We start from the raw sequence: 21,512 nt of genomic DNA, 5'->3' as shown, positions 1-21,512 counted from the left end.
TTATAAACCATGGGGAACATAGTGATTGTGTTTAAGAGATCACATATCCTTCATCTAGTCTTTGGTCCTGTGAAAGAACAATATCAACAGCTTTTAGTTTTTACATTAATATTTATTAAGATGTACTAAGACATTAGATGTGGTTTCTTTGCTCCCTTATGTTCTTTGGATATGATTATAGCATTTATAGGCTTGGTGGTGAAGAACAGAAGATATTTGGTGCTAGATAGTGGAGCCTTATTTTTTATTATGGCAGCTTGCTACTTTTGTAACATGATGATTGAGTTGAATGCAATCAAAGTACAGTAACTGATGTCCCCTTCTTCCTGGACGAGTGAGCAGATGTGAGCAGATGATGAAATATTGATATTAGCATCCTTGAACATATCCAAGTGGGCAGTGTTTGGCTACTGCTTCTGTTTGAAATGATGCTATGTTTTGGTTGTGGCCTGAAGCTTTGAGGTGAAAGTTGGCATCTCCTTTTTTCCATGGAGCTCTTACCATTCAGACATGACAGAGCTGGTAAACTACTATTTAGGCTGAGTCTTGCCTGCCTCTACTCGGTCATCTTTTTATGAATCCAGTGGCTTTTTTGTTTGTTTTTTTTTTTTAAATGGTTTTTAGCTGATGTTCATGAAGAACAGTGAGTACCTGGAACTGTGCCACTAAAGAAAGGAAATCCTATCTAAGAAGGTGCATAGCTGTGCCAGAGCTGTGTTGTAACCATGCTTTGGGCCCTCTGCTGGGAAAGTAGAATCAAGTCTCAAATAATGCCTTTTTAAATTATATCCTCCAGTACTGTATCATACCTCTCTGAATGTAAAATATCTTGTACCTGCTTTATGATACGTAGTAGTGACCATGCTTTATCAGAGCTGGTTTTAATGATGTTACTATTCTAGAATGTTTTCTTTCCAGATGATGATTGAGAAGCTAATTTAAAAAATGGTGCCAGGTACCACAACAGTTAAAAAAAAAAAAAAAAGAATCAGATGTAAAAAGCAACCAGCTCCCACCAGTAGCTAAAATAAGAAAGATTCACACCACCAAAAGTTGGTGAGACTGTGAAGCAACCAGAATTCTCAAGTACTTTGAATAGGGATGTAAAATGGTGCAAGCTGGAAAACCGTTTGGAGGTTTCTTAAAGAGTTACACATATATCTACCTCAGTGATTTTCAAAATGACAGTAATGCTGAGGTTGAGAAACCTTGATGCACTCCATGACCCAGCCATATCATGTATTTACCCAAGAGTAAAGAAAACATGCCCACAAAAATGTCCTGTACTAGAATGCTTTAGTAGGTTTATTTATAATGGTCTCAAACTGGAAACTGAGCTCAGATGTCTATCAATAGCAGAACAGGTTAGTTAAACTGTGATCTATCCATACAATGGCATACTACTTGATAAATAAAAAGGAACAAACTATAGATACATAAGACAACGTGGATGAATACTGTCAGGGTTCAAAACACACTACCCCCAAATATAGTACTGTGGCATATTGAATATTTCAAGCTAAAGAAATTTGAGAAATGGTAGGTGCAGGAAAGACTGTCTGACCTTGCCCTGAAGCAGGTCTTGGTTGGATGAGAGATGCCCTCCCTATACCTGGAGGAAAGGAACATCCTTATCTCCAATGATGGAAGGCCTCCAAGAGGAATGGATGAACATACCTTGTTAAATTTCCCCCAGTTTACTATTCTTAGTTCATACTCATTTGCCACATTTCCCCACAATTTTCCACTTCTCATCAAACCTAGTATAAAACACTCAAGTTTAACAGTTTCTTCAGATCTTCACTCCCTTGTGAAGGCTCCCATGTCATGCAAAACATTAATACATTTATAAGCCTTTCTTTTGTTGATCTATCTTTTGTTATAGAGCCCCAGCTGAGAACCTTGAAGGGTAGAAGAAAAATATTCTTTTCTCCCCTAAAATTAAAAAAAAATTACTCTGAGTAGAAAGGGGCTGAAAACTAAAAATTATAAACTGTAATGATAGAATGTATATGACATTCTAGACTAGGCAGAACTAAACTATAGAGTTAGAAAACAGATCAGTGATTGCTTCTTGGAGTGGGAGACTGATTGGAAAGGAGCTCTAGAGAACTTTCTGCAATTTAAAAGGCGTTTGGCAAAAGTGGTTGAATATTAAGTACACAAGATCAAAGCACTTGACTGTATGTAAATTATACCTTGAAAAAACTGGGAAAAAAAGGCAACCAACCGGTGAGTTTGGAAGATCTTGGAAGATCTTTTTCTTTCAAACAGCTTTCCATTGATTGCCCCTCAGTCTCTACACATTCTATTTTCAGTGTTTCATTTTAGTCACTTTGGTAATTGTATTTCACTTTGTGTTTTGTTTATATTTCTCCAAAAACTACTGAAGTTGAGCATCTTTTCATATGTTTATTGCCTTTTGGATATCATCTTTTTGAAAGTTTTGTTCTGGTCTTTTGCCCATTTTCCCACTTATTTGTAGGAGTTATATACTCTGGATACAAGTCCTTTGTTGTATATATGTATCGTAAGTATCTTCTCTCACTCTGTAGGTTGACTTTTCACTCTGGATGGTGTCTTATGATGAACAAACATTCTTAATTTTAATGTAGTTCAATTTATGTATTTTTTCTTTATTAGTGCTTTTTCTGTTGTTAGAAACTTTTTGCCTACTTCAAGATCACGAAGATGTTCTGTATTTTCTGCTAAAAGAGTTATTGTTTGACCTTAAAAATACAGATTGGCAATCCAAATGAAATCTATTTTTGTTTTTGATGTGAAGTAAGAGTCCAAATAAAGTCTTTTCCATAAGGATATCCAAATGTCCTAGCACCGTTTTTTTGAAAAGACTTTTTCCTCCATTGATGCATGTTCTGGAAGACTTGCAAAACATGTATGTATATTGATGTAAAATTGATGTAAATGGTTCAAACTCTACACACAGTTCTCCTATTTTCACACAATATTATTGGCACATATAGCCTATTAATGGCTACATAGTATTTCACTGTATGGATAAAGAATTTAATTCCCTTAAAGTGAACAGTTAAAGAGTATCAAGTTTCTGTTATTGTTGTTATTAAGATGCTGTAATATACATTTTGTCCAAAGTGAGTGCCAGTTGTTGGTTTCCTAAAGATAAATTGCTAGGAGTGGGAATTGCTGGTCTAAGGTGCAAGGCAGTTTTAAAGTAAGGTAGTATCAATTTTCAGTCTCACCCAGAGTATGTAAACCTATTTCTCCACATTCTCACCAACAGTGACAATTATTGATCTTTTAAAATCTTTGCTAAGTCGGGTGGAAAGAAAACATTGCTTTCATTTCCAATATTTTTTAAAAAGTTAAACAGCTTTGTACTATATCCTTATGGGCTATTTTATTTTTTATTTTTTGGGGGGGTGGCCTTTTTAAATCTTCCATTTTTCTTCTGAGGTTGTCTTTTTTTTTTTTTTTTTAATTGGTTTATTGGTTTATAAACATAGCAGATAAGAGTGTTATCTCGCAGTTTCCCCAGTTTGGCTTTTTAACCTCATATTGTCTTTCGAGCACTAGTTTGTTTTTTTCTAATGTCTTGACAAGAAATCTTTAATCTCTTAGAATTCAGCGGTCTTTACACTTCCACGTTAAAAAAATTAGACATGCACTCTCACTACAGATGGAATTTGTCTTGGACTGTCTTCTCTGATGCTTAACCAGGTTCCCTTGTGGAAATTACATGGTGTTACTTAGCAGTTTGAAATTTTGCCTTCGTATCTCATGTATCTAGTTGAACTCGGTTTTAATTCAACCAGTCTTAGGAACTAACTTCCATCCAAAAGCGATTGAAAGCCTCTGGCGTCCAGGGCCCAGGTGGGCGGGGCCGGCGTGTTTCCGACAGGCTTGCCCCGCCTCATCCCACTCGTCCACCCTCGAGGGGGCGGGGCCAAATGACGCTACGTATGCGCGCGCAGTTGCCATAGCAGCCATGGGGCGTGTACTTTGCAAAGAAGCGAAACCTAGGGAGGCCTGGGCGCTGAGATGGTCGCCTGCGTGCGTAACGTTGACGCTTGACGTCAGCCCGGCCTCGAAGCGCATGCGCGGTGCATGTGTTTGGGCCCTCAGGCCACCGTCGTCCGGCGTTCGGCGACGGCGCGACCTGGAGGTGTGCTTCCGCTACGGGTGTCTTGAGGGAGGGTCCCGGCCTTTAGGGGTGGTACCTTCCTTCCCAGCGGCGGAGGCTCAAAAGACCTGAAGGAGCGACGCCCCCGGGAATCATCCCCGGGAGCGGAAGTGGAGAATGCCCTCCTCGAGTGAGGAGAGCGAGTGAATCGCAGACTCAGGGCTGAGGTGGGCGTGAGCGAAGGTAATCCAGGCCTAGGTTCCGAGCCCGCGTCCTCCTTCGACTTTCCTGTGGTGAGACAGTGGCTGGGACTGAGGGTTCCTCCAGCTCAGGGGCCAGGCCTCTTGAATGGAGCTTGGGGCTCAGTTCCACCGGAGGAAACGAGTTGTTGGGTGCCCGGCCCAAAGTAAAGCGCTGGATACCCACTAGGCATTATTTTCACCGTTGTTGGGAGGAGGAGTTGGTAGAAACACTTCTAAAACTCCTTTGTAAGTGTTAATTGGAGAGATGACAATTGTTGACGAGGTTTTGTGCATTTTATGTTAGCCTGGAGAATTTTGCAGGTTTTCCCTTCGTGGCTTTGGGCAGGGGGCTACGGGACTTCCTGCTCGACTCTGCAGAATAAGAATGGTAATATTGACCCTTGTAGCAGAATTATGATGCCACAAAGCTCCATGAAGTGCTTAATGAGAGGGACAGAGGAAACATTCTGAAAAATTTACTTACATCCTATAAACATGCTGTTTTGTTGTTGTTACGCATTGGAGTGCTAGAGTGAAGTTGAAGTGCATTATTATGACTTATATTCAAAACTTCATCAGAGGACCGCCTTTTGTGCTAGTCTGATATCCTTTCAATTATTCGGTAAATACTTATTGAGTGCTTGCTGTGTACTAAGCACTGTTCTAACCTCTTGGGATGATAAATGAGCAATCAAAGATCTCTGTCCGATGGAGCTTAGGTTGCAATTTTGGGAAGACAAAATAAATAGTAAATATAAATAAGTAAATTATATGTTAGAAGGAAAAGAGTGCCATGGAAATGCAAGAGTACCATTGGTAATGCAAGATGCAGTTTTCTTTATTTTTTTTATTGTTTGTTTGTTTGCTTTTGTTTTGGGGGGGAGGTAATTAAGTTTATTATTGTTTTAAGGGAGGCACTGAGGATTGAACCCAGGACCTCATGCATGCTAAACATGGACTCACTCTACCACTGAGCTATACTCTCCCCTCTGCAAGATGCAATTTTAAATTAGAATGTCAGGTAGGCTTCACAGAGAAAATGATACTTGAGTAAATACTTGAAGGAGGTGAAGGAAGTAGCTTTGCAGATATCTGAGGTAAGAGCATTCTATGCAGAGGGACTGACCAGTTCAAAGACTTTCTGATTGTAGTGTGCCTGGTGTCTTCATTGAACAGCAAAAAAGTGTGTGTGGCTGGAACACAATGAGTAAGGGGTAGGACTAGAACATTAGGGTAGAGATAGGATGTGCCTGGAAGGCAGAAATCTTCAAGGGCCTTGTAGGCTTTGTAAGGACTTAGTGACTTTGCAGCACAATTTTGAGCAGAACAGAGATACAGTCTAACTTAGGTTTCACAAGATTACTCTGGTCAGTATGTTTCAGAATAGAATATAGGAGGCAAGAATAGATGCAAAGAGACCAGTTAGAAGGCTGTGGAAGTAATCCAGGAGAGAGTTGACAGTGTCTGCAGTCAGGCTGGTAGCAAGAGATAGGTGAGAAGTGGTTGGATTCTAGGCACCACGATAGTAGGAAACAATGTTTGGATAAATTATGGATTATTGACCTGAACACTACTCAATATAATATATAATTTATATATAATGTGTAATTTTGGTCTGTGTACTGCAGGTATGGTCAGGAAGAACAGTGGAGTGTTTGAATTGCCTTAGTTCTCATGTGAAAGTAATTACCTATTAGCTTACTATGAGTTTAGGACTTACAGGCATTAATTAGGATGTGAAGTTAATGACTAAAATAAGACTTTTTCCAAAATAGGATATAGTTGAGATCTCAGGGTGGTTGTGGGTTCCAGTAATCACGGTGTAAGTTAGGACAAATAACTTGTAATAAATTTTCACTTGCTTTTATTTAGGATTTTAGTGAATGTGAAAATGACTGCTTTTTGCCTTCTTTCAGCAATTAAAGTTAAGGTTAAAAAAGTAGATCTAAGGTAAGCAAATGACATTGATGGGTACTTATGACTATTGTCCACAGATTTCATGCATCTTAATATACTGTGGCAAACAAATGACTGAGAAGATACTTGTTACTTCAAGAAACTTACAAGCTAGTAGAGACTTGTAAATAATTTTAAAAAATATGTAAAAGGATAAAAAAAGTGTTAAGAGAACAGTACAAAGTGAATGCTAATAGAATACAGTCTTCAGGATGTCATCGTGTTTATTGTAGTGCTGGTTCACCTTTATCTGCCATTTTAATCATCGAACTGGTGTAGAATGTGTTGAATATGCTAAATAAATGCAGAACTCAGGAACTGAAGCACCTATTGATTAACATTGCGCCAACAAGTACCACATAATACTCATTGCTGTATCTGCTGGAATTTAGAACTTTTTCAACACGATGCCATTAAGCCTTGCATCTTTCTCTTATATGCATTTCCCTTTCCAGTAGACAGATGTTTTTGGTTTCTTAGGTACACAGAATGTAGGGTGACTATTTGTAATTTGTATATTCAGTAAGGATATTTCTTTAGTTTAAAATGATTCTGTCAAAGTGTGTTAAGTTTTAGTGGCAAAAAAGTAATATTTTATAATATAATCAAGGAGCTATCTGACTGATGATATGAGGCAAGAATCTGTAGTTTAGAGACATGCCAGAGTGAACTGTAGATCAGTTTCAGCATTGAGCAGGAGGCTAACCAGTCAAGTACACCACAGTTAACAAGCATTATGGTGGATGAGTGTTAGTTGGTAGCCTGTAAAGGTGATTTGGTACCACCAAAGTGCATGACTTAGCAAGAGAGTAAGATGTGGACAGAGGACATATTTGGCAATCCTGGTAGGTGAGTAAGGGTGGTGGCAGAGAGGTCTGGAGGCAGGATCAGTACTGGGTTCAGGTACAGGAATCTCTTCCTGGAAGGAAGTGAGATGTGGAGGGAGCTAAAAAAAAAAAAAAGCTCAAAGTCACTTGTTAGAGCTTGATCAAAGGTCTTGTTCAGGGATAAATCTTAGTCTAAGCAAGTGTTTGGGGCCCTGCGGGTGATGTCTCAGCCATAGGTAGAGGAGAACTTTTGGGAGGAGCTAGATGGGTTACCTTGGTAATACAAGCTACCATTTACTGATTAATATTCTTTGGTGTATGCTTTTTATATGCTAGCCTGTTTTATCTTCATCTAAAAAGAGTGATACCTCAGTTTTTTAAATAAGAAACCGAGATGTAAAATGATTTGCCCAAGGCCACTTACTAAGTTGTTTAAGTGGTACAGCTGAAATTTGAGCCCAGGTCTGTTGGATGTCAGAGCCTTTACTCTTTCTTTCTTCCAGATTGCCTCATTATGTAATGCATTGTGTTTTTATTAGTCTTCCCATTTTATGTGGTTTGTCATGAATGTGATCCAATTGGCAGTGGATGAGATTTCACTCACTAATAAATTTGATTCATTTAATTGTGTGTTTTCTTTTTCTAGATTTTAATTTAATTTGAAAATGAGTAAGTGCAGAAAGCCACCACTGGGTTCAAGTCCTGAGACATTCAGCCCAGATGTTCTTGCTGACATTTTTGAACTCTTTGCCAAGAACTTTTCTTATGGCAAGCCTCTTAATAATGAGTGGCAGTTACCAGATCCCAGTGAGATTTTCACCTGTGACCACACGGAACTTAATGCATTTCTTGATTTGAAGAACTCCCTAAATGAAGTAAAAAACCTGCTGAGTGATAAGAAACTGGATGAGTGGCATGAGCACACTGCTTTCACTAATAAAGCTGGGAAAATAATTTCTCATGTAAGAAAATCTGTGAACGCTGAACTTTGTACTCAGGCGTGGTGTAAGTTTCATGAAATTTTGTGCAGCTTTCCGCTTATTCCACAGGAAGCTTTTCAGAATGGAAAACTGAATTCTCTACACCTTTGTGAAGCTCCTGGAGCTTTTATAGCTAGTCTCAATCACTACTTAAAATCCCATCGATTCCCCTGTGACTGGAGTTGGGTAGCTAATACTCTGAATCCATACCATGAAGCAAATGACAATCTTATGATGATTATGGATGACCGACTTATTGCAAATACCTTGCCTTGCTGGTACTTTGGTCCGGATAACACTGGTGATATCATGACCTTGAAATATCTGACTGGACTTCAGAATTTCATAAGCAGCATGGCTACTGTTCACTTGATCACTGCAGATGGGAGTTTTGATTGCCAAGGAAACCCAGGTGAACAAGAAGCTTTGGTCTCTTCTTTGCATTACTGTGAAGTTGTCACTGCATTGATGACTCTTGGAAATGGTGGCTCTTTGGTTTTGAAGATGTTTACTTTGTTTGAACATTGTTCCATAAATCTGATGTACCTGCTAAACTGTTCTTTTGACCAAGTCCATGTTTTCAAACCTGCTACCAGCAAGGCAGGAAACTCAGAAGTCTATGTGGTATGTCTCTACTATAAGGGGAGAGAGGCGATCTACCCTCTGTTATCTAAGATGGTGCTGAATTTTGGGTCTGAAATAACCAGGAAAGCTCTCTTTCCCCATCATATGATTCCCGAGTCTTTTCTTAAAAGACACGAAGAATGTTGTGTGTTCTTTCATAAATACCAGCTAGAGACTATTTCTGAGAACATTCGTCTGTTTGAGTGCATGGGAAAAGGGGAACAAGCAAAGCTGAATAGTTTAAGGGACTGTGCTGTTCAGTATTTCATGCAGAAGTTTCAATTGAAGCCTCTATCCAGAAATAATTGGCTAGTAAAAAAATCTAATATTGGTTGTAGTACAAATACAAAATGGTTTGGGCAGAGGAACAGATACTTTAAGACCTACAATGAACGGAAAATGCTGGAAACGCTTTCATGGAAAGATAAGGTAGCCAAAGGATACTTTAATATTTGGGCCGAAGAACATGCTGCGTATCACCCTGGGCAGAGTTCTCTCTTAGAAGGGACAGCTTCCAATCTGGAGTGTCACTTATGGCAGATTTTACAGGGAAGGAAACTGCCAAAGGTAAAATGTTCTCCTTTCTGTGATGGTGAAATTTTAAAGGCTCTCAATGAAGCAATTGAAAAGTCATTAGGGGGAGCCTTGAATTTGGATTCCAAGTTTAGGCCAAAACAGCAATATTATTGTTCTTGTCACATTTTTTCTGAAGAATTGATATTTTCTGAATTGTTTAGCCTTACCAAGTGCCTTCAGGATGAGCAGGATATAGAGCCCAGCAATCAAATAAAGTGCCTGCTTGTGGGTTTTCCAACTCCCCATGATATCAAAATGCATATACCATTGGAAATTCAACTCCTGGAATCAGCTGAACTCATGACTTTTGGTTGTTCTTTGCTTCATGATGGAGACCCAACTTACCAGCAGTTATTTTTGGACTGCCTTCTGCATTCATTGCAGCAGCTTCATACAGGAGATGTTATGATTTTGCCTGTACTTTCTTGTTTCACAAGATTTATGGCTGGTTTGATCTTTGTACTCCACAGCTGTTTCAGATTCATTACATTTTCTTGTCCCATATCCTCTGAGACCCTGAAGACCTGTGCAGTCCTGCTATGTGTTGGTTATCAGGACCTTCCAAATCCAGTTTTCCAGTATCTACAGAATGTGAACGAATTACTGAGTGCTCTCGTTAACTCTGATGCACCCCAGCAGGTTTTACAGTTTGTGCCAATGGAGGTGCTCCTTAAGGGTGCACTACTTGATTTTTTGTGGGATTTGAATGCTGCCATTGGTAAAAGGCATTTGCATTTGATTATTCAAGGAGAGAGAGAAGAAATCATCAGCAGCCTTCAGTTACAAAATTGAACTTGTCCTTGAAAATTTAACTTTATGGCTTTTTACAGTTTCCATTGATATTGCATCCCTTTGCTGTTAATTTAAAACCTTTTATCTTGAGGAAGGGCCAACTTTTGCATCATTTAAAGTCTTATTATTTTTGAAAAGCCATCAGCTAGTCTCCATCTCTGGGGTATATACGCCCACAGGCATAGAGTTTTACACGTCATAGAATCTGTGCAATGATGATATTTAACTTCAAACATGAAAAGTGTGTATGTGCTTGGATGGACACACTGATGCTTGCATATGCAGTTTATTGGTCTTATTTATCTACTTAAGATTTGCACCTGTGTGCCTTCATTCAGATTTGATTTTTTTCCAACTAATTTTCTCTCAATGGCTAATACTGTTAATAAGTTAATAGAGATCTTTGATGAAAGGAATTGAACCACTCCTCAGCAACACTGATTTCCTTTAACACTGACTATGTCAGTTATGAATTTGGAGAACTCATCTTGCCAGATATCTTGATATGTGCCATTCATTGCCTTGAAGCCATTGATCCAGTTTACTTCTGTGGTTCAAATGAAGCTGCTGTGCTGTTTTATAAATATTTTTACCGACCACAATCATCCAGCTAGAAAGGATATCAGGACAGTGTCAAACCAAAGATCATGTTTAAAATGAAGTTACTGTGTCCAAAACTCTCCTGTATCCTGAAAAGCTTTCTTTAGCAATGGTGTAGTAATTTTTAACTTCTGGGAAACAATCTGTGAACTAAAAGATTTTTTTTAAATTGCAAAATAGTGTTTATGGTCTCATATTGGGATCATGAATATGATGAATACAGTGAAGACTGAAGAAAAATTTTAACACCTTCAGAATGATGGTTTAACATTTAAAATTTTAATCTTTACTAATTCTTTTTTTAGTATGATAATAGCACCTTACCAAAAGATTAACCATAAGATGGTTATTATGTTTGATTTCTTTTAAATTATATATGTTTGCCTGTAAAAATGGACTATTCTGGCCAGCTCTATTAAGCAAATCTTAATTACTTTGAAATTCCATGAAGTGGAGAATATTTGTATTCTCACACGTGCATGTTAGACATTTTTGTTAGTTATATGAAAAATAGATGTATTCTTTGATGTATTTGGTTGATAAATATTAATCTGAATTTTTTCATGTCCTTTGCTATTTTGAGTTTCATTATAAATTCATGAATAAAGTCATTAGCAGAGAGATTTTGTGTTCATTTTTTTAAAGAGAATCATGGGGAAAGTTAAAAATATAACTTGGAAACAGATTTTTTAAAAGGAAGGTTTGAATGAGAGTTAATGTTCCTTCATTTCCTCTGATTTGTATTCATTAAAATTTAGTCCTTAATATTGTAATATTTATGGAATCTCTACTTCGGGAAAGAAAATGAATCCTTGAGGGAAGAAGTGGGTAGATTTAGTTCTTGCCAGGGAGGGTATGGAGTCCTGGAGGTAGATTTCTGCAAGAAATGTTGTTTCCTACTGGTGACTTTTTAGAAGCCGTTTCCATGATAAAAGTCTGATAGAAAATTGGTTACCAAGACAGAATTAAAAACCACTCTTGGGAAACCTTGGCATTTAATAGTATTTATGTCTTGGTTAGTTTGGTTCAATATACTGACTCAATTTATTTTTACTTGCTTTAACCATTTGATTACAATGAATTTGAAAGCCTCGGTTCAGGTTCTGGTATTAAAATTTTCTTTTAAGCCCCTCAAATAAGTATGGAATGCTTAGTGTTTTCTTCTCTTTTTTAAACACTAACCTGTATTGGAATCTGTAACATACTGGTGTATACTACAATGTATTTTGGTTTTTAACTCAGTGTTTGGGATCAGTTGCTATTTATCTGGTTAACTGGATTCAGATTTGCTTTAGAGGTGAGATACAAGTAGAGGAAGGTTCATATTGAACTGGAAGTAAGTGACAGGAACCAATGATTTATAAGAATTTTCCTTTGAGAAAAAGGGAAGGAAAAATGCTATCCAAAAAAATGAATAAAAAAGTAGAGGAGGACAGTAAGGTGATGGTTTGTATACTTTATCAAGTTGGTTACTGTTCTTTAAAAAATTTTTTTTGGTAGATTTTGAGATTTTTAACTTAAAAAGAATTTTTAACAACCAGAGAATTTAAATGTCACAAATACGTTTCCTAACAAACTTAAAGAGATCATATAAATTTCATTTCTTCGGTATTACTTTTTGTTTTCCCTAAGAAAAAAGTTAGTTTTTTTTTTTGTTTTTTTTTTTTTTTTAGTTTTGTATTTTAGTGGGGCCTTTTATATTATCCTAATGTCACATAGATATTTAAATGTGTTGAAAATGTCTTTTCTGAAATAAATTTAAAATCCAAATTTGTGGACTTTCTTCATCTTTACAATAGTTGTTTTAAAATTAGGTTTGCATTAGATTTTTATTTTCTAAAGATCTTGAAATGGAATGAAAGAAGCAAGATATTAGGAGAGTTGAAAAAGTTTATTGATACTTTTGTTATTTTACTTATCTTTGATGAGAATACCAAGTCTTTAACAATATTTAAACCTTATCTTTTATTTCCAGGAAAGATCATTAGTTGAACAGTTTTAACATTGGTGAGAATATGAAATCAGTTAATCACTCAGATTTTTAGAGATGAAAATTTTGTAGTTGTTGTTTCTGTTTTTTTGGAATTACAAAGAAATTTTACTGAGGTAAAAATTAGAGGACACCAAACTGCAATATGTAAAGTATACAATTTGGTGTACTTTGAAATATGTAAATACACATGAAGCCATCACCAAAATCAATTTCTTCTTTTATGTCTGTTGGTATTTGTTTTATATATTTAGGTGCTCCTATATTGGGTGAATGTATATTTTTTTAACATTTTTTATTGATTTATAATCATTTTACAATGTTGTGTCGAATTCCAGCGTAGAGCACAATTTTTCAGTTATACATGAACATAAATATATTCATTGTCACATTGTTTTCTCTGTGAGCTACCATAAGATCTTATGTATATTTCCCTGTGCTATACAGTATAATCTTGTTTATCTATTCTACAATTTTGAAATCCCATCTATCCCTTCCCACCCTCTGCCCCCTTGGCAACCACAAGTTTGTATTCTATGTCTATGAGTCTGTTTCTGTTTTGTATTTATGCTTTGTTTGCTTGTTTTTTTAGATTCCACATATGAGCAATCTCATATGGTATTTTTCTTTCTCTTTCTGGTTTACTTCACTTAGTGAATATATGTTAATAACTGTAATATCCTTATCTTGTATTGCTTCTTTGATCATTATATAGTGTCCTTTGTCTTTCTATATGGTTTAAAGTCTGTTTTGTCTGCTAAGAGTATTGCTACTTCTGTTTCCTTGTTTCCATTTGCATGAAAATTTTGTTTAAAAGTCTAAGATGCTTATGTTCACATATAGGTTATGTACTCAATTACAAATTGTAGCCATCATAAGCGTTTCTCTAATTTTCTTGAGATCTTGATTATTGTGTCTTTACAGAGTGTCTTAATAGATTAACTAGGTGTAATTATCCTGTGTTCATTTATACCAAGTGCAGGAGCATCAGTTTATCCTGTTATTTAATAATGCAGCCACCTTGTTGACTTGTGGCTTAAATTTGTTATGCTATAGTTAAATAACATATTTCTAGAGACTGTTCTTTTTCTTTAAACTATTTATGTGATTATGCTGAAAAGATACTTTTATTTTAAAAAGTCTACATATCTTTGTGGATAAACCTATCTTATTTACATGTGTATCTGCATCTTTTTCCTCTTTAGAATCGTGCTTCAACACCAAATTAATTTACTGGGCAAGATAGATACGCTTTTACTGTCTGGACTTCTGGGAGTTTCTATTCTGTTTCCAGTGAATTTCAGGATTAAAAAGTTAGTCTTTATACTTGACTAGCTGAGAAGGTTCAAAACAAGTACAAACGTATCCTAATGAATTTATTTTTTTTTAATTAGAATAAACATTATTCTGCAGCTTCCAATAACTCCAGTAATGATAATCTCTTCCTGGAGCTATTGTACTTACTGCTTGAGTCATTCAATTTGAGATTTATTTATTTATTTTTCTGTTCTCTTGAACATTTTATTTTATTTGCAATATTGTATATACACATACATACATATTTTGAAGTATTGATGTACAGTATTATGTAAGTTTCAAGTGTACAAGATAGGGATTCACAATTTTTAAGGATTATATTCCATTTGTGCACTACTTACTTTGTTCTTTGTTTTCTCCATTCTTTCATTTTCTTGACGGAATTAAAACTCAGGGGCAAGGCACTATGACATACTTACTTTGTATCCCATGTTGTCAGTATAGGTGTTTAGAGAATACTACTTGATTTTGTTTTTTTTATTATGGAAAACTTTCAAACACAAACAATACTAAAATTATATAACACCCCCATGTACTTTGACCCATTTTCCGTGACTACATTTTGCTGAGCATATTTTATCTTCCACTTTTTTTCTTGGAGTATTTTAAAGCAAATTCATGAAGTATCTCTAACAGAAAAGAACTTTAATCACACCTAACAAAATTAACATCACCCAATACTTAGTCTGTGTTTAAATTTTGCAGATTGTCTCAAACATGCCTTTTTATAGTTGATTCAAATAAGGCTCAGACAGTGCATTTACTTAATATATCTCTGAAGTCTTTCAATCTCTTCAGTCCCTCTCCCAACATTTTTTTTTTCCAAACCAATTAACTGTCTTGTAATTTTCCACATTCTGGATTTGGCTGATTTTTTAATCTTTTAACATATCTCCACACAAAAGTTGGCATGGAGATACAAGTTAAAAGATTTATTCCTATAAATAGGTAGTTTATAAATTTATTCCTATAAATTGGTAGGTAGATCTAGAGAACTGATTGCTTTGGGCAAGGTTACTCCATAAGTGGTGTTGTGTACTTCTTTTTTCATCATGCCACGAAGCACAAAATGGCTGGTTGCCCCTGTCAGTGATATTAAGGTTAATCAGAGGTTCAGATAACAACTTTATTTCTACACTGCTAAGTTTTCTATCAGTCTTTCACTTAATGGCATTAGTATCCACTGAATATTGATATTTAGCTCTAGTAGGGATCGTAAATTGTTATATTACAGTTAAATCAGTTGGAATTCCTATAATGCATAGATGATGATTTGGTGCTCCTTAGGCTTTCTTTATGCCGTTTCATTATTTTTTCTTTTTACTCATCTGACTGGATAATTTAAAATAACCTGTCTTCAAACTCACTAGTTTCTTTCTTCTGCTTGGTTGAATCTGCTGCTGAAGCTCTCTATTGGATTCTTCAGTGCAGTTATTGAATTCTTCACTTCCAAAGTTTCTGTTTGTTTTTTATGTTTTCTATCTCTTGAAATTCTCATTTTGTTCTTGTGTTATTTTCCTGATTTTATTAAGTTGTGTATCAGTATTCTCTTGTCATAATCTAGGCATTTTTAGAACAGCTATTCTGCATTCTTTGTTGGGCAATCTGTTGATCTCTGTTTCTTTTGGGTCAATTACTGGAAGTTTACTGTATTGCTTTGATGTTGTCATATTTCCCTGATTCTTCCTTATCCCTTCAGACATCTGCACATTTGAAGAAGCAGTTACCTCTTCTAGACTTTATGGACTGACTTTCATAAGGAAAGACCCTCACCTTTGGGTGGTGACATGCTGGAGCATTTTGTGACCCCAGGTCTAGTGGTGTGGGGCACCAAGTGTTCAGGGCATGTGGTAGTTCTGGGTCCAAGAGTGCATGATGTCTTGCCAGCTCAGGCAGCTGTGATCCATGACATTGACAATTGTATGATCCTTGGCAAGAGCTGCAGAGGTCGACAGTGGCTTCAAAGGCTCTTGGTCCTTAATGGTGCCTCTAGGTCAAGTGGCTGGGACCAGGGCATGTTGTGGTAGTCGCTGGAACCAGGGTATGCACACACTTGGCCTTGGGGCAGCTGCAGGTGCGTGCATGGTGACAAGGGCTGGCTACAGACACCCATGCAGTGGCAGGGCCAGGACCACTGGCAGCGCCAGGGCCAACAGCTATGGGTGCATGAACAGCTGTGGAGTCCCTGAGCTGGTATGTACTTGTCTACTAAGGGGGCTAGCCTAAGGTGAGTGCAAGGCAGTGGAGGCTGGTGATGGGAGTTGGGGCTGGCAGCATGCAGGTACTCACTTGGGCTTGCTTGTGGTGGTACAGGCCAGTGACAGGAGTCAGGGCCATCTCTGGGCCCACAAGCAGCTCAGGGGACCTTGATTGTCTGCATGCACTCATGTGGCTGCAGTAGCTGAGCACAGATGCATGCACAGCAGTGGGGATCAGCTCTGGGAGCCTAGGTTGCAGAGGCTGACTGGTAGCCAGTGTGGATCCTGCACTTTGGTGGCAAGGGAGCATGGAGGTCTTGGCCAGGGTTATCTGTGAGCATGAAAATCTTTGAAGTGAAAATTGGCAGGGAGTCCACAGTGGCTATGCTGGCTGTTGGTTTCCTCAGCAGTGAAAGCTGCTAGGGTCCTCTGCGAGCAGTCTACTGGAGTCTGCAATGAGATTCTCAGTGATGAAAGTTGAGGAGGGGGTCTGCAGTGTCTGTAAGGGCTATTGAGGTCCTCAGTAGTGAAGACTTCAGTGGTCCTCTGCAGAGCAGGCCACCAGGAACCACAGTTGTTCATGCTTCATGACTGATACTGGTAGCTCCTGCCCTTCTCTTCTGTTCCTAACCATCTCTGGATATCTCAACTTTGCTGGTCTCTGGGTGAATCTGAAGTGGGTTCTTTGTGCAGTGTTCTGAAAGGCTTAGGAGGCTCTGTTCCTTTTACCAGTGAGGGAAACTCAGGCTGAGGAGTTCCTTCTTAGCACTGAGCACTGCCAGTCTGGGGGATAGGATGATGCAAGCAAAATGAAACTCTTCTCCCTACCCTTTTTGTAGTTATATTCAGGATTTTTGTTCCATTGTGTTGCTGAAGCTTCTTAAGTGGACTCCTGAGCTCTCCCTGGGCTGTTTTCCTTCATGGATAGATGTCTAATTGTTCTTTGTTGGGAGGACAGAAGCTAGAGTCTTCTACTCCACCATCTTGATGGTGTCACTGTCTTTTGCCCTTTAAAAATGTTACACTGTTGTCTTTTAACTTGCATGGTTTCCAACAAGATGACTGTTACAATTGTTACATTTATTTCTCTCTGGTAATGTCTTCTTTTCCCCTTTGCCTTCAAGATTTTCTCTTTGTTTTGTGTTTTTGGAGATTGAATATGATACGTCTGTCTCTGGCTTGGGTATTTATCTTGGTGGTTTAGATCTGTAGTTAGATACATGTCATTAATTTCAGAAATTCTTAGTCATTATCCCTTCAAATATTTATTCTATCCTATTCTCTTTTTTCCTCTAGGAATTCTAATTGCACATCTGTTAGATCATTTGATGTCCTACAGTTCCTGGATGCTTTGTTTTTATTTTTAAATATTTTTTCTTTGTCTTTCAGTTTGTATATTTTTCGAGCTCACGAATTCTTCCCTTAGCTCTGTTAAGTCTTCTTATGAGCCTGTCAGTAACTATCTTGATCTCTATTACTGTGTTTTTTATTTCTAGCATCTTCATTTGGTTTTTTTCTTAGTTTCTGTCTCCTGAAATTACTTGTTTGACATGAGTGTTGTCTAATTTTTCCATTGGAGCCTTTGACATATTTTTCATAACCATTTTAAATTCCCTGGTAGCTCCAACGTCTGTGTTATTTATGAGTCTGATTCTGTTGATTGTTTTATCTCTTGGCACTGTGGGTTTTTTTTTTTTTTCCCCCTTGCTTTTTTTGGTATACCACATCCCTGGTAATTTTTTTTGTTTGTTTTATAGGGGAAGTAGAGAAGAAGGATCTGGGCAGGACTCCATGGCCTTCCTGCAGCAGCTGCTCTTCCCCTCCCCTAAGCCTGTACCATGAGATATGCTTTCACAGGACTCTTGCTATCATTTTATGTGAGTACCCATTGGGATCTATAGAGAGAGAAGCCTGTGAGTGACATGAACTCCCTTATGTCTGCAGCCTTTAGAGCTCCATACTCTGTCACCAGCCAGTACTCAACCTCCACCAATTTCTTAACATTTCTAGGTGAATTCTTATTAGTGTTAAGTTACCCCAAGTCAACAAGTGCATTCCTCGTCTCCCTGTATGTGTTTGTCTCTCAGATTTGGGGCTAGTTGGCATTTCCTCAACTTCAATTATTTGGTGAATCCAGGAAAAGTCATGAACTTGCAATTTATTCAACTTTTTGTGTTTTCAATTGTAAGGTCTTTTCCAGCTCTCTTCACCCAAGTTGAAACCAGAAACCTGATCCATCTTTTTACCCCCTGTCTCTACTGGTAGGGTAGTAATTTGTCATGGTTTACACCAGTATAATTATTAATAGCATCCCCCTTTCATTCAGGAGTTTCTTCATTTGAATGGTAAATTGTATGATCACCCTGTCTTTGAAAATATTACATAATGAGGTTTCATTAAGATCATATGTTAAGTTTGGATGGATTTTTTTATTCTGGGTAAAAATCAAATATTGAATTCATTTTGGTGATATTGGGGAGAAAATGTGTAAATGAAAGTTATATCAACCAAATCCAATGTGTAGACTTACTTTGGATCCTGTTTCAATCCAAAAGGATTTTTTTTTAGACAATCAGGTACATTTGAACATGGGCTTAGGTATTAGAGATATTAAAGAATTATTGTTATTTGGTTAAGCATTACAATGATATTATAGTTATGTTTTTAAAAAGTCTTTATTTGTCAGAGATAAATTCTGATGTATTTGAAGGTAAAATGGTATGACAGTGGGAATTTATTTAAAAATATTCAAAAATGGAGGGAGAGAGAAATGTGATAGATACAAATAAGAACAACAAAATATTAATAATTACTGAAGCTAGGTGATAGGTACCCAAAGGTTCATTATTTTATGATTTCATCTTTATTGTACTTTTTGTCTATTTCCATAATAAAAACTTTAAAAAAGGGAGACAAAGATTAATCAGGAATCAATTTTTTTTAAAAAAAGGTAATTATCCTAAAATTTAAAGTGGTAAAGGTCCATTTTTCTTGTGGCAGATCAGAGATCAGGCAGCCCTGCCTTAAATTTCGTTTGAAAACCTCCTGTGCTTTAGTGATTATTCAGCAAACCAAATAATCTGTGATATGACAAGTACAGGGAGAAAAAAAGAGGTAAAATGCCATGGTTTCAATGCAGTTCAGTCCTGCAGACTCACATTCGATCAGGAGGAGGGAATGAACCTTATCTTATTAATCCTGACTCAATTTAGTGTCTGTTTTGTGCACACTTACCCTAAAAGGGGTACACTCTGCTTTTCTTCCTGGTTCTCACTGTCCCTGTATTCTCCTCTGTTTTCATAATATGGGGAGACAAATGCCTTGGGAACGAGGGTAGCAAGACTATAAACTCCGTGGGGACAAGGACTGTTCACTGTTTTGAACAGTGAGTGATATACCTAGTACCATTACTGGCACATGAAAGACATTTAGTAAATATTGGATGAAGAAATGAATGAATCAATTCACATTTGCTTCTTTCCACATAGAAGGGACCTAATAATATATATTGTATTTGTTGAATTGAATTATGAGTGAGAGAACTGAAAAGAGAATTTTAAAGTTCTATGTCCATTTAGTGCTGGACCTCTTCAAGTCTTCAGATATCCAGAACAGAATTAGCCAACATTGATGTTGGAGAACAGTCAAGAGAAGCCAAATGAAGTGCACCTTCCTTTAAAACTAGAAGAACTATATGCAGTTGTATGCATGCCACCTTTCTTTCAAATATATTCTTGGAAATGAATAGGAGAGGACAATGATTCTCTCCTCTCCTTTAAAAGTCCTTAGCTCTAGTTCTGCCAAGAAATCAGGAGACTGAAATACCCTGTTCACAAAAAGTTAGAATGACAGGTACCCTTAAATAAATAGGTGCAATTAATCATGGTGCTGCTTGTTTTGATGAGCATGCAAGAGTGACAGGTTAATAATAAATCTCCAGCTCATACAAGGAAGGTGGCTAAGGAGATGCTGTGGTTTAATTTACATCTTTGGAAGGCACCAAAGATTTAATAATCTCCCTGCGTCATACATCAAACTAATACTCCTGAGGCAGAAAAGCAAAACATTTTAAACTGTTAATCTGAGAAGCAATAAAATCCTGTCTCAGGTCACAGATAAACTGAGTTTCTCGTGGTCTCAGTGGACCCCTAGTGTGTATGATTTATTCAGATTCCAAAGCCATTCAGGACCCCTGGGAACCCTGGCTGCAAAACCAGGCAAGCTGGAAACACCATGGGAATTGCCAATCCAATCAGAAGACCTAGACTGAGGGCAGTGACTGATTTTACCTTACATCTACCCAATAATTTTTTTCACCTTCTATGTTAACTACAAGTAGACTATGGAATACAAATGTATATGAAGTTGTGATTAAGTTCTAAATGATTGCTTTCAGTTTTTGCTTTAGTTTAGTTCTGCTTATGTTATTACTTGTTCTTAAAAGATCAAAAGCTTTTTTTTTTTAAGTTTTTAATAAGTGTAGGATTTTAACCTGGCTGGAGAAACTGGGATACAGAAAGGGGAAATAATCCTTCAGGGCACAACGAGCCTCTTGTGAAACCTAAACTGTTTTCAGACTTCTAGCTCTTCATTTCTTAAGGAGCTATAAGCTATGGGGTGTATTGAATTTATTAAGTTGGAAAACTGTCTCCTTATTGATACTAATATAGAAGATATATCATTCTTGTTTAAAGAATGGGCCATGATGGTCTCAGAGAAAGAGGGAGGTAGAATTATGTGCAGTTGCAGTGTGTACAAGTATATTCATGGCTCTAATTTGCTATGAAATAATTTTTAAAAGGAATTAGATCGTAAAATATGATTTCTGTTCATCTCTTTAGTAATGCTGCTTATAATTTCAACTGAATGAATCATTGTGATGTTTAATGCACTGTTATCAGAAATGGAACATAAAAATATCCAATTCCCCTCCTCCTCCTACCTCCCTTCAGCTCTAAATCACAGCTGTAAATTAGGGTTGCATTTTGTCATGTTTTCCAAGGGCACACTGACTGGCATAGAATGAGCTTTGGACTGTTACTAGCACATCCATTTGACTTAGTAATTAGGAAAACATATAATATCACCCCAGGTATACCTGGGCTGCTTCCGCCTTCCTCTCTCTGAGGAAGGCTAGATTCTCCTGGTCAGGAGTTCAGGTTGGGCCAGGTGGGAGAAGCCTTAGAGGAAAACCTCTTCCTCCTTCAGTAATTCACTTAGCAAACATCCCTTGACTACCCTAGGTCCTGGGGATGTAAGGACATAAAAGGACAGAGGCACAGGGCACTGTTGTCAGTTTCCTATTGCT

General features: G+C 37.2%; 2 protein-coding genes across 3 annotated transcripts in view; both read left to right on the top strand.

Annotated features, from left to right (window-relative positions):
- The first annotated feature begins 4,084 nt into the window (after positions 1-4,084).
- CMTR2 (cap methyltransferase 2) lies at positions 4,085-11,322 on the top strand. Of its 2 annotated transcripts, none has more exons than XM_031458120.2 (2): positions 4,085-4,144; positions 7,774-11,322. In XM_031458120.2, exon 2 carries the CDS (start codon positions 7,793-7,795, stop codon positions 10,097-10,099), a length of 2,307 nt encoding a protein of 768 aa, XP_031313980.1. In that variant the 5' UTR covers positions 4,085-4,144; positions 7,774-7,792; the 3' UTR covers positions 10,100-11,322. The 2 variants fall into 2 exon arrangements, with proteins under 2 accessions (XP_031313980.1, XP_010996248.1); XM_010997946.3 differs by lacking the exon at positions 4,085-4,144 and adding an exon at positions 4,213-4,345.
- HYDIN (HYDIN axonemal central pair apparatus protein) overlaps positions 4,220-21,512 on the top strand; it is a 374,065-nt gene continuing 356,772 nt past the window's right edge. Inside the window, exons 1-2 of the mRNA XM_064489991.1 lie at positions 4,220-4,345; positions 17,962-18,081. The gene's annotated coding sequence lies outside the window, so the exon portion shown is untranslated. The remainder of the gene's footprint in view (positions 4,346-17,961; positions 18,082-21,512) is intronic.

Source organism: Camelus dromedarius, chromosome 9 (genome assembly GCF_036321535.1).
Source record: "Camelus dromedarius isolate mCamDro1 chromosome 9, mCamDro1.pat, whole genome shotgun sequence".
In the NCBI taxonomy this organism is placed as follows: Eukaryota; Metazoa; Chordata; class Mammalia; order Artiodactyla; family Camelidae; genus Camelus; species Camelus dromedarius.
This window is presented reverse-complemented; position numbering and strand designations above follow the sequence as displayed.

What these genes read in the sequence shown, in the direction of transcription:
- CMTR2 (XM_031458120.2), top strand. Translation starts at nt 7,793, where the DNA reads ATGAGTAAGTGCAGAAAGCCACCACTGGGTTCAAGTCCTGAGACATTC.